At 35.5% G+C, this 14569-nt stretch overlaps 1 protein-coding gene across 1 annotated transcript in view; it reads left to right on the top strand.

The window, feature by feature from the left end:
- The window catches only part of MIB1 (MIB E3 ubiquitin protein ligase 1), a 146176-nt gene that overhangs the window by 117026 nt on the left and 14581 nt on the right, over positions 1–14569 (top strand). Inside the window, exons 14-18 of the mRNA XM_012445029.2 lie at positions 1125–1211; positions 2069–2230; positions 3965–4146; positions 6268–6460; positions 10280–10358. Of these exons, the coding sequence (XP_012300452.1) occupies positions 1125–1211; positions 2069–2230; positions 3965–4146; positions 6268–6460; positions 10280–10358 (703 nt within the window). The remainder of the gene's footprint in view (positions 1–1124; positions 1212–2068; positions 2231–3964; positions 4147–6267; positions 6461–10279; positions 10359–14569) is intronic.

Raw genomic sequence — 14569 nt, 5'->3', positions numbered from 1 at the left:
CATGTGTGGTTCTGAGACCTAAACAAAATGATCAAAGCTTATCTTTTGAATCTTCAGCTGTTTCTTGATTTTTTTTTTTTTTTTGAGATGGAGTTTCACTCTTGTTGCCCAGTCTGGAGTGCAATGGTGCAATATGGGCTCACCACAACTTCTGCCTCCTAAGTTCAAGTGATTCTCCAGCCTCAGCCTTCCAAGTAGCTGGGATTGCAGACATGCACCACCATGACCAGCTAATTTTGTATTTTTAGTAGAGATGGGGTTTCTCCATATTGGTCCTGACCTCTGGGTGATCCACCTTCCTTGGTCTTCCAAAATGCTGGGATTACAGGCGTGAGCCACCGTGCCTGGCTCATCTCATTTTTAAAAATTATGCTAGACATTTGCTAGGCAGTTTTATATGTTCTTTTTCTTAAACTTCACATTAACCCTGTGCAACAGGTTGTAACTGTCACCATTTTGGAGCTGAGGAAATAGATAATAGAGCTTCGACCTAAGTCCCCTAACTCCCAAGTGCAGTTATTTTGCTCCTTAGTCCCTTTCTTCATTAGGGTTCAGCTGTTCTCATATGGTTCTTTGGCTGTCCTAGGATTGGGTAGGACTTTCTGCTTACTTTAGTACATAATTTTATGTACTAATTAAGCATTGCCTTGTCACATCAAGCAAAGTTTCTTTTCACAGAGTGAGGAAGAGCTCAAATATGCAGCAAGGGGAAGTGAACTTAATAGGTCATTAAAATAAATCTAAATCCAATATGAAGATGTGTTAATATAACTTTTCAGGAAATATTTACAGTTCAAAGGAGTTATCTCCATTGCTTTATAGTGGAGATTGTAAGAGAGCTGTGTTTGATCTCCACTGTGCTTTGTTCTTTTTAACTGTTCTTAGATGGAATTACCATAATAAAAATGATTTTTAAAACTTGCTGTTTTACTTCAGAAAGTTTGCTGCCCCATCCATGTTTTCTACTTCAGCAGCAACTGTTACCATATGAGAATAACATTGCAGCAGCTGAAGGAGAAAGTAGCCTGCAGTGTCTGGTGTTATTTATTCCTTATAAGTATTTATAGTTTTTGTGCTCATTACTGTTGTCAATTAACCATTTAAAATTTGTTCTTCTTGTTCAGGGTAATGCAAACCTGGATATCCAGAATGTGAACCAACAAACTGCCCTACACCTTGCTGTTGAACGACAGCATACCCAAATTGTTAGGGTAAAGTATTGACATATGTTTTAGCTTACAATTATATTTTAACCATACAGATTTTTAGAACTTCCTGAAAATTGAAATGATACAGTGTTAAATGTCTCAAAATGGCACAGTTAGATATAAGTAAATCTAAATGCAATGTGATTTGCCAAGACTGGTAAGACTATATGCTTGAGATTGGCTTCTATAGATGGTACTTTTCTAAAGCTCTTCAATAAGTATCATAGAAAGGATTAGGAAAATTGTTAAAACACCATAAGCAAGGTTGTAATAAACTTATATTTACTGCTTAAGTAATCTATTGAAATATGTCAACTATGCATTTTTATCTAAGAGGTTGTAGTTTAGCAAACACTGTTCACATCTATTGTTATTTGAAATTCCTCTTGCTATCCTCCATGGCTTTCCTCATGACCATACATTTGGAGAAAATTGACCAAAACAGGATGGAATCAACAATAACATTTGCTTGTTTGTTTACATATAGAAGAATTTTGAACATCATGATTTGATCTGGCATAAGTGCTTAAAAATATCTCAAGTTATACATCTACAGTTAAAAAGAGAAATAAAGTCTTAACTATCTCCCCGTTACCATCATGTTAGATTAGGTGAATTAAGCAACATATCGTTTCTCATTTATTTTTATTTTCTCTAATTCAATATATTTAAATAACCAGAACACGTCACTCTTCGTAAGGAGCCACAGAGTTGGAAGAGTAGAAGGCAAAAACATAAAAGTGATTAGCTTCAGTGGTAACTTCTTCAGTAGGTCCAGGGTGCTCTCACTGTTACTTTAGATATGCTGAAGTTTCTTATGGATGTAGACACTACCAAAATGAGACATCTTTCTCTTTTAGCTTTTGGTCCGTGCAGGTGCCAAGCTCGATATTCAGGATAAGGATGGGGATACTCCTTTGCATGAAGCTCTAAGGCATCACACTTTGTCTCAGCTGCGTCAGCTCCAAGATATGCAAGATGTGGGGAAGGTGGATGCTGCGTGGGAGCCATCCAAAAACACGGTGAGTAAAGATCATCTTTCATTCAGTACTAGTGGAAGAATCTTTTTATGTAAGATCTTATATTTACTGGTAATCTAATCTGTATTGGATAAAATATTTTATCAGGGCTATGTACTTAGAAATTTAGTTTATGAACTGAGTTCTAGTCAATACTAACTTATGGTTCCACATTTTTACCAAAAGTTGTTCAGTTCTTTTTAACTTCAGTCATTCAGATAGATATGTAGTGGTATCTTATTGTGGTTTAATTTGCATTTCCCTAATGACTTTTGATATTGAGCATCTTTTCATTTGCTTGTCACCACATGTATTTTATGAAGTGTCTGCTCATATCTTTTGTTCATTATTCTATTGTGCTGTTTGTTTTCTTATTACTGAGTTTTGAGAGTTCTTTATGTAATTGGAATACAAATTTTTTATATGTGATATGCACATAATTTCTCCCAGTCTGTAGGAGATTTGTCTTTTCATTCTTTTAACAATGATTTGGAAGAGTCAGTTTTTTTTAAATTGTGAGGAAGTCTAATTTATCAAGTTTTTCTTTCATTTGTTTGTGTGTGTGTGTTCTGTCTGAGAAATCTTTGCCAAACCGAAGATCACTAAGGTTTACTTTTATGTTTTGTACTAGAAGTTTATAAAATTTTAGCTGTTACGTTTAGGTCTATGATTCTTTTTGAATTAATTTTTATATAATGTGATGTATGGATCCAGGTTCATTTACTTGTGGATATTCAGTTGTTCCAGTACCATTAGTTGAAAAGACTTTCTTTTTCTACCGAATTGCCAGTATACTTTTATCCAAAATCAGTTAATTGTATAGTGAAGATCTCTTTCTGGATCATGTATTCTGTTCTGTTGGTCTTTGTTTTTAGCTATGTGATGCCAGCCCCAGTCTTGATTACTGTCTTCATAAAATGTGTTGAAGTCAGGTAGTGTAAGTCCAGTTTTCTTGTTTTTCAAAGTTATTTGGTTATTCTAAGTCCTTCACCTTTCCATATGAATCCTGGAGTCATTTTTAGGAGGGTAAAAAGGTTCTGAGACCAAAGTGTTTGAGAACTGCTGCCTTATTTATGACCATGGGTAAATTCTCTTAACTCTAGTGTGCCTCTTTTTTTCTCATTTTAAAATGGGAAGAGGAGAGCACTTACCTCCATAAGGCATTGTAAAGATCATCGCAAGTGTGTAAAATAATACTTGATCCATTTTAGATAATAAATGTTAACAATTACTGCAATTATTTTCATATAAGATAATAACATCAGAACCTGTTTTGTCATATTTTCCATATCTTGGCTCAATTCCTAGTCATTGGTTCTTTTCTCAGTTGTCTCTCTGGTCATTATTTTGAGTTGATTGCTAGCAGCTCCAGGGCTAAATTAATTAGGAAAGAGAGCAGTGTTTCTTCAGTATCTTAATCAGAATTCCCACTTTTGAGTTCTATTGGCCTTAATTGACTTGATTTGGGTTATGTGTCCATTCCTGTACTAGTCATATAGGTAAGGTTAGAGATATCTGACTGGTTTGGGCCGTATTTGGTCCACCTCTACAGCTGGAGGAAGCATACTTGTCTGTATGCTTGAGAAAACCAGGGGTAGAGCAGTGGAGAGGGAACATTAGGACTGGACCGCATAAATATCCGACACACACACACACACACACACACACACACACGATGGTAAGAATTGATGGCAGATTCCTAGAGGGAAAATCATGACTCTTTTTATTTTATTTCAGTTAATAATGGGACTTGGTACCCAGGGGGCAGAAAAGAAGAGTGCAGCATCTATTGCCTGTTTCTTGGCAGCCAATGGCGCTGACTTGAGCATTCGAAATAAGAAGGGTCAGTCACCACTTGATCTCTGTCCTGATCCAAATCTCTGCAAAGCACTGGCAAAGTGTCATAAGGAAAAAGTCAGGTTGGTATTATTTATTATCATAAAACTTAATATTCTGTACAGAAAGTATCATGTGGTTTTATAATGGAGGATGTGCCTACTTGAAAATGTCTTTATCCTTGCTTTTCCTATATCTTTGTGTTTACGCTTTCTTCCCTGAAATTTTTCTTCCTTGAAAATTTTTCTGCAGGCAGCATATCTCTTATTTTATGCCATATTCCCCACATTAAGTGCAATGCTCCATACTTAAGTTCCAAGAAACTTTTCTAAACTAGTCTGATCTTGTAGTACTTCCATGTATTAGAGGAATTTGTAAGAAAAAGTCTTCTAGTAAAATTTCTTTATCAATGTTATATGTATTTTAAGTTGTATTTATTTTTTATTTTATTATTATTATTTTTTTAAAGATAGGTCTTGCTGTGTTGCCCAGGTTGGACTTTAACTCCTGGGCTCAAGTGATCCTGCTGCTTCATCCTCCCAAATAGCTAGGCCTATATGCATGTGCCACTGTGCCTGGCTCTATATTTAAAATTTTAATAGAATCCTCCTAAGAGAAGCAACTTACACTCCATGAACAGGGTATATCTCACACGAACTCTGTAATAAATCTAGCACCCTGGTCAGTGCCTGACAGGTGCACTCAGTAAGTATCAATGGAGAATTGACAGAATGAACAAATGAATGAACCAATTCCTAGTGGAGTTTTCTCTGAAGATGATCATTTCACATTTGTCTCTTTTTTTGAACATAAGATATGTCAGTGATTTAAATTATCATTTATGACATAATTTCCTTATGAGATTTTATGGATGTACAAAAAGGTACACATCTCATTGCTTTTTTATCTGAACAGTACTGTGCAGCTGTTGTTGCTTTTTATACCAGGTTCTTGTCACTGAACATTTCAGTAGCTGTTCCTTAACCTTTATGTTCCTTGGCCCTCTTATAATTTGTGTGTAGTGATGAAATGCCATCTTTTTGGAAACTGTGCATAGAACTGTGTTATAGGTGAAGTTAATATTGTGAAGTATATACATTTCTTTAAGTGTATTCTTAAGGAACATGAAATTCTATTACAAAAAGAGAATGCATCAGCTGGGTGCGGTGGCTCACGCCTGTAATCCCAGCACTTTGGGAGGCCAAGGAAGGTGGATTATCTGAGGTCAGGGGTTCGAGACCAGCCTGACTAACGTGGTGAAACCCCATCTCTACTAAAAATACAAAAATTAGCCTGGCACATGCCTGTAATCCCAGCTACTTGGGAGGCTGAGGCAGGAGAATCGCTTGAACCCAGGAGGCAGAGGTTGCAGTGAGCTGAGATTGTGCCACTGCACTCCAGCCTGGGCAACAAGAGCCAAACTCCATCTTTTTTTTTTTTTTTTAAAAAAGAATGCATCTGTAAGTATAAAGATTTAAGGTACTATAATTACTGCAGTAATAACTTTTAAACAATGGGGTCTAAGATGGACCCTCTGTGTACGTGTGTGTGTTCGTGTGTATATGTGTTCATGAGTTTCTGAAGATTGTGGTAGAAACAGGGCATCCCTTTTCTGTAGCTGTAGGTGGTCATATGTATTTCTGTGCCTTGTATCTATATGTTTACAGATGCATTCTATCTTTCTGTAATATAATTTTATGCTCCTTAAGGATACACTTAAAGAAAAATGTCAAAATAGCAGCTGAAGTGTCATATTTTCCAATGTACCCTATCTGTTGTGGACTCTGATGCTTTGTTCTGTCTTTAGTTAGGATAACTAACATGGGGGCTAGTTAGGATTTGTGTTTTTTTCCTATATCTTCCTCTGCTGGTTCTACATAGATAGAACAGGTTCTGAGCAAAATTTTGTTTATGCTGAGTTATTTTTTTATTGCTGTTTTTTATTTCTCTGTTAGAAGATTCATCCTTTCCATTGGGTGGGTGAGTGTTCAGTTTGAAGTTTGAAGTGTGTTAGAAGCACCTAAAGATGCAGAGATGTGTATAAACAGAAAAATACAATGTTTTACATACAGATGTCAAAGCTTAATTTTTTTAATATGACTGGTTTTTATGTATACTAATGATGCTCCAGGTATGTTTTTAAACATTTTAATTAGTGAATTTGTAATATGTTCGGCTTGATTTGAAATATTTTCTTTTATTAGTGGTCAAGTGGGTTCTCGGAGTCCTTCTATGATTAGTAATGATTCTGAAACCTTAGAAGAGTGTATGGTGTGCTCAGATATGAAGAGAGATACTCTTTTTGGCCCATGTGGACATATTGCTACATGTTCTTTATGTTCTCCACGAGTCAAGAAATGCCTCATCTGTAAAGAACAGGTTCAATCCAGGACAAAGGTAAGATATATTTAATATAGTATTTTGTCATTTTATGAAGTTCTTTGAGACTAGAATTAATGATAAATAAGATTATGTGACATCATGGGTTTGTATAACTTTGCTCTTCCAAATAATGATTTAATTATAGGAATGTGTAATTGCTGCATTTATCAGGAGATCAGTTCAGAATTTCTTAATTTATTGCTGGTTTACAATCTTGCTTATTAAGGTACTGATTTGCTAAGTTCATTATTATCTGAGTTTATTGATATACCATTTTTACTGTCGACATTTTTTTTAGCTCTTAATGTGTTTTCTTCATTATATCAAAAGTGTATGCAAAGTTAAAATTATCTACCATTTTGCTTTCAAAGCTCCCTATAACCTAAGGATACATTTAATTCTACTTTAGATTTAGTGTCCTATACTTTTTTTGGAGTACACAAACTGTTTCTCATTCATGTTTGTAAAAGACTTGATTCATTTTTTTGGTGGAATGTCACACATTCTAGATTTGTTTGATTGTTTTGTCATGGTGTTGTTTAACTTGCTCTCTATCTTCTGTGTTTCCTGTAAGCTGGAAGTTAGATGTAATGGTTTGATTAGGGTCAGCTTAATGTTTTTGGCAAGAAAGCTTCACAGCTGATGCCATGCACTTCACATTATGTCCCATCTGGATGCAAATAAAGTCTTGTCTTCCTGTAATTAGTAATGGCCAAATTCTGTTATCTACTCTGAACTTTTTGTCTCTCCTGACTCCTTTTCCTTTTTGAAAAGTATAGTTCTTTTCTTAGTTTTATTATTTTCCAGGTACCTTAGTGCTTTATTATAACTGTACCATATTACTAATTTTGGTTTACTGAAATAGTTTATTTTTTAGTTTTTCAGTACTCAAATGTGTGTGTGTGTTACATATAAAGTGAGATTTGAGTTTCTTACAAGTGTTTCTCAAGTTGAATAGTTTAAACCTAAGAGTATGTTGGTTTTGAAGTAAAAACTCAGGGAGTTTGTACTCTTTTTAATCTTTATTTCTGTCTTGCAATTTATTTTTTCTTAAGCTATTCATTAACCATCATTAATCAGAAAGGAGCTGGTAGTAATTCTCATAATGAATTAGCTGGCAGTAACTTAAAAGGTGTTGCCTTGCCAGTGCTTCATTTTCAACCTTCTAAGCCTGGATGGTTTTTATGATCCAAATTAATGTATCTTTAGTAGAATTTTTGGCACAAGAAAAAGCACAAGGAAGTTATTTTTGGTAGGAAATACTGGAGTACTTGTATGTATATGGCTGCTTGATCAATTCATCAATGTGAGAAAGGTGAACTAGTAGCACTTACTGTGTGCCACTGTGTTGGCATTTCATTTGTATTAAGTAGCTGCTTGATCAGTTCATAAATGTGAGAAGGGTGAACTAATAGCATTTATTGTGTGCCCAGACACTGTATTAGCATTTTATTTGTATTACATAGGTGTTAACCCTGCTTAATAAATTATTGTGGATCATTCTATTTGGCATTTACAATTTGCTTTAGGTATCTTCTTACAAAGTTGTAGTTTGGGGAAGAATACAAAAGAAGAACAAAGATTTAAGCCATTCTTTTGTTTTTAGATTGATCTGTGTATTCTGCCATTGTATTTGAAAATTTTTGTTAGATTAAATCCTGTTTCAACAAACCTTTATTGAACATCTGTTTTATAGTCAAGACAAAGATGTATATAATAATTACCTGCAAAAATTTGTAGTCTGTTGGTAAACTATGATTTATATGTGAGCTACTCTGCTATACTGGGTGTCTCATAGGTGCTATAAGAGAGTTATAAACTGAGTAGGAATTCAGAGCCTCAGGTTGTCAAAAGCAGAGTCTCAGCTATGAAATTATTCTTATCAAAGCTGAAGCTCAAAGAAGGGCACTGATAGCTGGTTCTTGAATGCAGGTCTCTTGATTCTTAAGGCCTCTTTCTTTTCACAGTGTTACCATGCATAGACCAAATTAAGAACGATGTCTGCAAGGGATAGTTGATGGAAGAGAGAAGGAGAGAGGAAAGAATATGCTGTCATCTTTTTCAGACCTTTTAAATATAGTTATTCCAAGAATTAATAGGCTTACAATTTTATTTTTAAATTATAAAAGTTTTAAACCTGAAAAAAAGTAGAAACTATTGATAATATCCACTCAACATTTGACAGGTTGGTTTATACAGCCTTTAACTATGAAGAAATAGTGACCCCAAGTGGTTAAAGGATAGTGTACATCTTCATTGAAGAATTACAAATTAAAGTATTTGGAGGGAGGTATAAACAAGCATGGGATCCTTTTCTATTAGAGAAATACAAATAAATTAATCGAATTAACATGAACTATTTCTGTTGAAATAGCAAAAATATGTTTAAAAAAATGTTAGCAAGGAAAGTGGCAAACAGGCACTCTTTAAACACTGCTGGAGGCTAGGAGGCCAACCCAGCTGTATGTACAAACATTACACAATATGCTTTGGTTTAGTAATTCCACTCCTGGAAGTATAACCTGAGGAAATAATTCAGGGGGGAAAGGTATGGCTACAATTTTTTTTCGTGTAATAGGGGAATAAGTACAGATATGCTTGTTAGATCAGTTTTGCTATATTATTTTAAACTCTTAGGAGACAATTCAGACAAAAAAATGCAATGGAAATCATTTTAAAAACCAACACATTATTATATAGAAAGAAGATTATTATGTATTAAGCACTGATTTTATATATTATGTATTGAACTAAATACTTTATACATGTCTGATTTACTCTTTATCACCCTGTGAAGGATTATTCTTTATTGTTTAGATAAATAATGTTGTAGGTCAACAATGTTGGGTAATTTGTTGGTGTTGGAGGTAGATTTTGAATCCAGGAATGTCAGTGTCTTGATCAACCATGTTTTACACTTTCCACTGTTAGTATACTTAACATAAATTCTGTGTGCATACTGAGATGTAAGTTGGGAAAGTCCATAGAGAGAAAGAGAGCATGTGAGCATGCAGTATTTGGCTGTTTGGTTGATGCTGTAGGCAAGTGGTGGTTACCATTTTTGAATGGTAATATTAAGTGACAAGAGATGGTTAAATGTGACTAAGTGTTAGAAGGGAGAATAGGTCAAAGACAGATGTGTAGCCAGGGGTGATGGGGTGGGGATACAGGAAGTCAGAGCCAAGGTGGTTAATAGTTAAAACTCCCAAGCTCAGATTAAGTGGACATGAAGAGGAGGTTGAAAGTGAGGGAGATTATGAATAGGCTGTGGAAGTCTTGCTAGAGATCAGGGAGAAAGAATAGCCCAAAGCTGTGGGCTTCAGGCAGCTTGGGAATTGACCAAGTTCTAGAAAAGGACACTTTTAGGTATAGTTCTTTAAATGTGGGTAAACAGAAAAATCCCTGTTGGATTTTAGGAATTTGGCTGATCTAGGTAGATTTTTATTAATATTAGAAATCTGTCTTAGTCATTTCTTATTTTACTACTTTATTTGTTCATTGTCTTTTTAGTTCCCCCTCAAAAGTAGTTTTTATGGGGAAAAAAAATTAAAGCCTCCAGAGGCTTCCTCAGAGGACATGGAGTTTCTTCTAGTCTATATTTTAGGACAGATAGGGAGATAAATGTAGACTAGAAATAAGTACCTGTTAAGCAGGGTATGTAAAGATGTGAAAATGAATAACCAGGAAAGTAGAGGCGAGGGGAAGTATGTGTTAAATTTCTCTGTGCCTCGAGTGTTTTCTGATGGAGGAAATACATTTGGATATAAATGAACCTGTTAGAGTTACTAGATTTATCCATAGATGGTCACTATGCTGTAACTGCTTTTTCTATAGATTGAAGAATGTGTGGTTTGCTCTGACAAGAAAGCGGCTGTTCTTTTTCAACCCTGCGGCCACATGTGTGCTTGTGAGAGTAAGTAGCCAATGCAGAGTTCCTCAATATTATTATAAAAATAGAAAATGAAACAAAATTTATATTTGTGCTTTTGATTTTGGATAAGTCACAAAAAAGTTGATGGGGCTTGAGTACCTTCTATTTCTTTCTCTGTACTAGAATGTCCGCTGTTTCTTTCCATGTGTCTGAGCATTAGGGAAGACTGAATAAGCTGTGTTCTACCACCTTGGATTTTGATTTCAGTTGTATTGCACAAAAGGGTCTTTTTCCACATGTAATATAAATTTATTTTGAAAAATGAATATTGAAACATTTAGTCTAGCCTTTGTTCACATATAAAATTAGCACGTCTTCATTTGTCTTCACCTTAATACTGCCTCTCTTGCATACTTTCCTCACTGCAGAAGAACCAACAGCAACCATTTCTGGTGCTGTAATTTCTGGCCTTCTGTAAGATTTTATGTCAAGAGAGCTTTTAGAAATCTTTTCTTTGTGAGGGCAGTATTAAAATTTAAAAGATGTTTTAAAGATTCTTTTAAACATATCCTCTTGAAGGCCTTTGCTTTTTATATCCTCCTTGTTCTTTTCAAGTTCATACACTATTAAATATTCTCCTCTTCCCTTTGCTTTTCTTCATTTTGTCAATGAAGGATTTTTTTTTTTTTTTTTTGCAGAGTCTGGCTCTGTCACCCAGGCTGGAGTGCAGTGGCACAATTGGCTTACTGCAACCTCCATCTCCCTGATTCAAGTGATTCTTGTGTCTCAGCCTCCTGAGTAGCTGGAATTACAGGTGTTTGCCACCACGCCCAGCTAATTTTTGTATTTTTAGTAGAGACAGGGTTTCGCAATGTCAGCCAGGATGGTCTGAAACTCCTGGCCTCAAGTGATCCGCTTGCCTTGGCCTCCCAAAGTGCTGGGATTATAGATATGAACCACTATGCCTGGCCTGTTTTGATGTTTTTTAAAATTACAATAGGGGCTGAGTGCGGTGGCTCACGCCTGTAATCCCAATACTTTGGAGGCTGAGGTGGGTGGATCACTTGAGGTCCGGAGTTTGAGACCAGCCTGACAAACGTGGTGAAACCCTGTCTCTACTTAAAATACAAAATATAGCCGGGTATGGTGGCGCATGCCTATAATCCCAGCTACCTGGGAGGCTGAGGCAGGAGATCGCTTGAACCTGTGAGGAGGAGGCTTTCGGCAAGTTGAGATCACGCCACTGCACTCCAGCCTGGGTGACAGAGTGAGACTCCATCTCAAAAAAAAAAAAAAAAAAAAATTCCGTTAGGCAACTGGTTAACTAAGGGTGAAGCTTTTCTTCTGTAACATTTTGCCTAAAGTGACTTTTTATTACCAAAGAGTGGTATAATGGCGATTACCCACTACTATAAAAAGGGCACATAGAGAATTCTCTGTCTTAAGTAAAAAGGACTCAGGTTACTTAAGTTTTCTTAGGTCAGAGGTTGGCAGACTTTATTTTGTAAAGGGTGAAATAGTAAATGTTTTTGGCTTTATAGGCCATATGGTTTCTGTAGTAACCAATCAACTCTTTCCCACTGCTCTACTCTGCACTGTAGCGCAAAAACAACTATGGAGAATTTGTAAATAAATGGGCCTAATTGTGTTCAATAAAACTGGTTTTATAAAAACAGATGGCAGGTCAGATTTGGCCCTCAGGTATAGTTTGCTGACATCTATCATTCATCAAAGTGATACCTACGTGAAAGTTGAAAAATGATTATAATTATCAGTTGATAACACAGATCCTAAGCCTTAATATAACATTTTCCCCAGGAGCTTTCAGAATTTTTACATGGCATTTGTTCCTTTTTTCTTTTTTTTAAATTAAAAAAGTTTCTGTTTTAAATTTAGCTTTCTGACTCTGTGCTTGTGCCTTCAGCATTTTCACGACGATATTCTGCTTTGAAAGGAAAGCATGCTTTATCCTGTCATGGATATATTTAGCAGTAATGGATACATTTAGCAGTCATGGAAACACCATAGGACACGCTGATGCTTTTTTTTTAGTTTTAGACAACCTCACAAGAACTTTAGGTCTCACAGCATGAATCCCTTGAAGTCTGCCTGGGTACACGCCACGTGCAGATATTGGTGCTTTCCCTACCTTCTTGATATAAAGGTAAACAATACCAGGGTTTGGGACAGCCTAGTTTTGTTAGACGCTGTGTTGTAGGAAAGCCTGTGATGGTGCGTCAAACACTGGACCATGCTGAGTGCCTCTAGATAGCATCGCTGGAAGAGGAAAAACAGTCTTTGCTTTAAAATGTATTTAATAACAAGAGCAACAACCAACTTTTATTGAGCTCTTAACTCTGTACCAGGAATTTTAATTTCCTTTTGAATGTTTCCTCACTTATTTTCAGAACAATCATAAGAAGTAGATGGTTTTCTCGATTTTATAGACATGCTCTTAAACATTTATTTGCTAAGGGAGATGAAACTGAGGTGGAATATATTCCTTTCCCAAGGAGTATACAGTAACGTAGTTAGTCCAGTATCCCCATCACAGTCATTTTAGGCAGTGAAAGTGCCTTGGCAGGCCAAAGGAAGGAGAGATTACATCCCTTTTGGAGGTGCTCAAAAAAGATTAGTTAGAAACAATATAAATAGAGAATACAGAAGTAAAGATAGAAACAATATAATAATTGAACTTAACAGTTAATTTTAGATAATTGTGTTTATATATTATGTATTTAGGCAATTAAATTAGTCCTTTACATTTAAGAAAAAATTCTGCCTTCAAATTGAAGACAAATCCCAAACCAGATTTCCACTTAGCATTAGCTCCTACCTAGTGCATCTTGTATAACCAAGCATCAGACCCATTTATGTTTAGGCTTTGGCATGAGGTCAGCCTTGGTAACTAACTGTTCTCCATTAAGCAGTGTGCATAGTAAACTATTAGGAGTGTAGGCCTTCTTCTGTCCACATCAGTGGTTTGTGCTTTGTTCAAATCTAGTGGTTTGCCATAACCTGGATATTCTGCCATGGTTTCCGTTATTTTTCCTATTTTTGAAATGAACAAGACACTTGATATGTAGGCTAAAATATGGAATATATATATATATATATATATTTTTTTTTTTGAGACAGTCTTGCTCTGTTGCCTAGGCTGGAGGGCAGTAGCTCGATATTAGCTCACTGCAACCTCTGCCTTTCAGGTTCGTGCTATTTATTCTACTGTCTCAGCCTCCCGAGTAGCTGGGACTATAGTTGTGTGCCCCTACGCCCGGCAAAGTTTTTGTATTTTTAGTAGAGATGGGGTTTCATCATGGTCTTGATCTCCTGACCTTGTAAGAAGTTTTCTGTGATCCACCTGCCTTGGCCTCCCAAAGTACTGGGATTACAAGCGTGAGCCACCATATCCAACCTGGAATATATTTTGATAATAAATATTAATGAGAAAGAATATGTTGAATTGCTTTGTGTTATTTTACAATTAATTAGCAAGTTTAGATGTAAGGTCATATTAACAATCTACAACATACAGTTGTGCCTAGATATCTCATTCTTCTTGGAATGGGAACGCATTCTTCTGAAATATTGTTTATAGCCTTCGCAAATCAAATATTAGAAAGATAGTCTATTCTGAAAATTAAATTTTTTTTCCTAAACTGCTTTATTAAAAAAGTATTCACTAAGCAATTTCCTTGTTACATTGCATCAATTTGATAAGAGAAGGAAAGAATTATTTAATGTATTTTAGGAATTTTAGAGAAGAGCCATTTACAATAGAAAATATTTTTAGAAGATTATCATGTCAGGGGGGTGGCTGGCAAGGGGAGAGAGAGCATTAGGTCAAATAACTAATGCATACAGGGTTTAAAACCTAGATGACGGGTTGATAGGTGCAGCAAACCACCATGGCACACATATACCTGTGTAACAAACCTGCACGTTTTGCACATGTATCCCAGAGCTTAAAGTAAAATAAAAATAAATAAATAAATGAATAAATAAAAAGAAAATTATTGTGTAAGCAAGCTTATAATTCTAGTATTAGTTGACATTTGTCAATGATACCTCTCTCCTGTATTCTCAGGTCTTAAGATCTTGAAATATTTATTGTGTCACTTATTTCTTTAAAAAACAAATTTCACAGTTTATTCAGCTGTATTAGAAAATGTCATTGTTTTCATAATGATGGGCTCTCTATTCTAGAGGCTATGGATGGAGAATACTCATTCTTAGGTTGATAACATTTTAAG

This window comes from Aotus nancymaae, unplaced genomic scaffold (assembly GCF_030222135.1).
Source record: "Aotus nancymaae isolate 86718 unplaced genomic scaffold, 86718_ANA_hifiasm-v0.15.2.pri h1tg000020l, whole genome shotgun sequence".
In the NCBI taxonomy this organism is placed as follows: domain Eukaryota; kingdom Metazoa; phylum Chordata; class Mammalia; order Primates; family Aotidae; genus Aotus; species Aotus nancymaae.
Note: the sequence above shows the minus strand (reverse complement) of the source record. Positions and strands in the feature narration are given on the sequence as shown.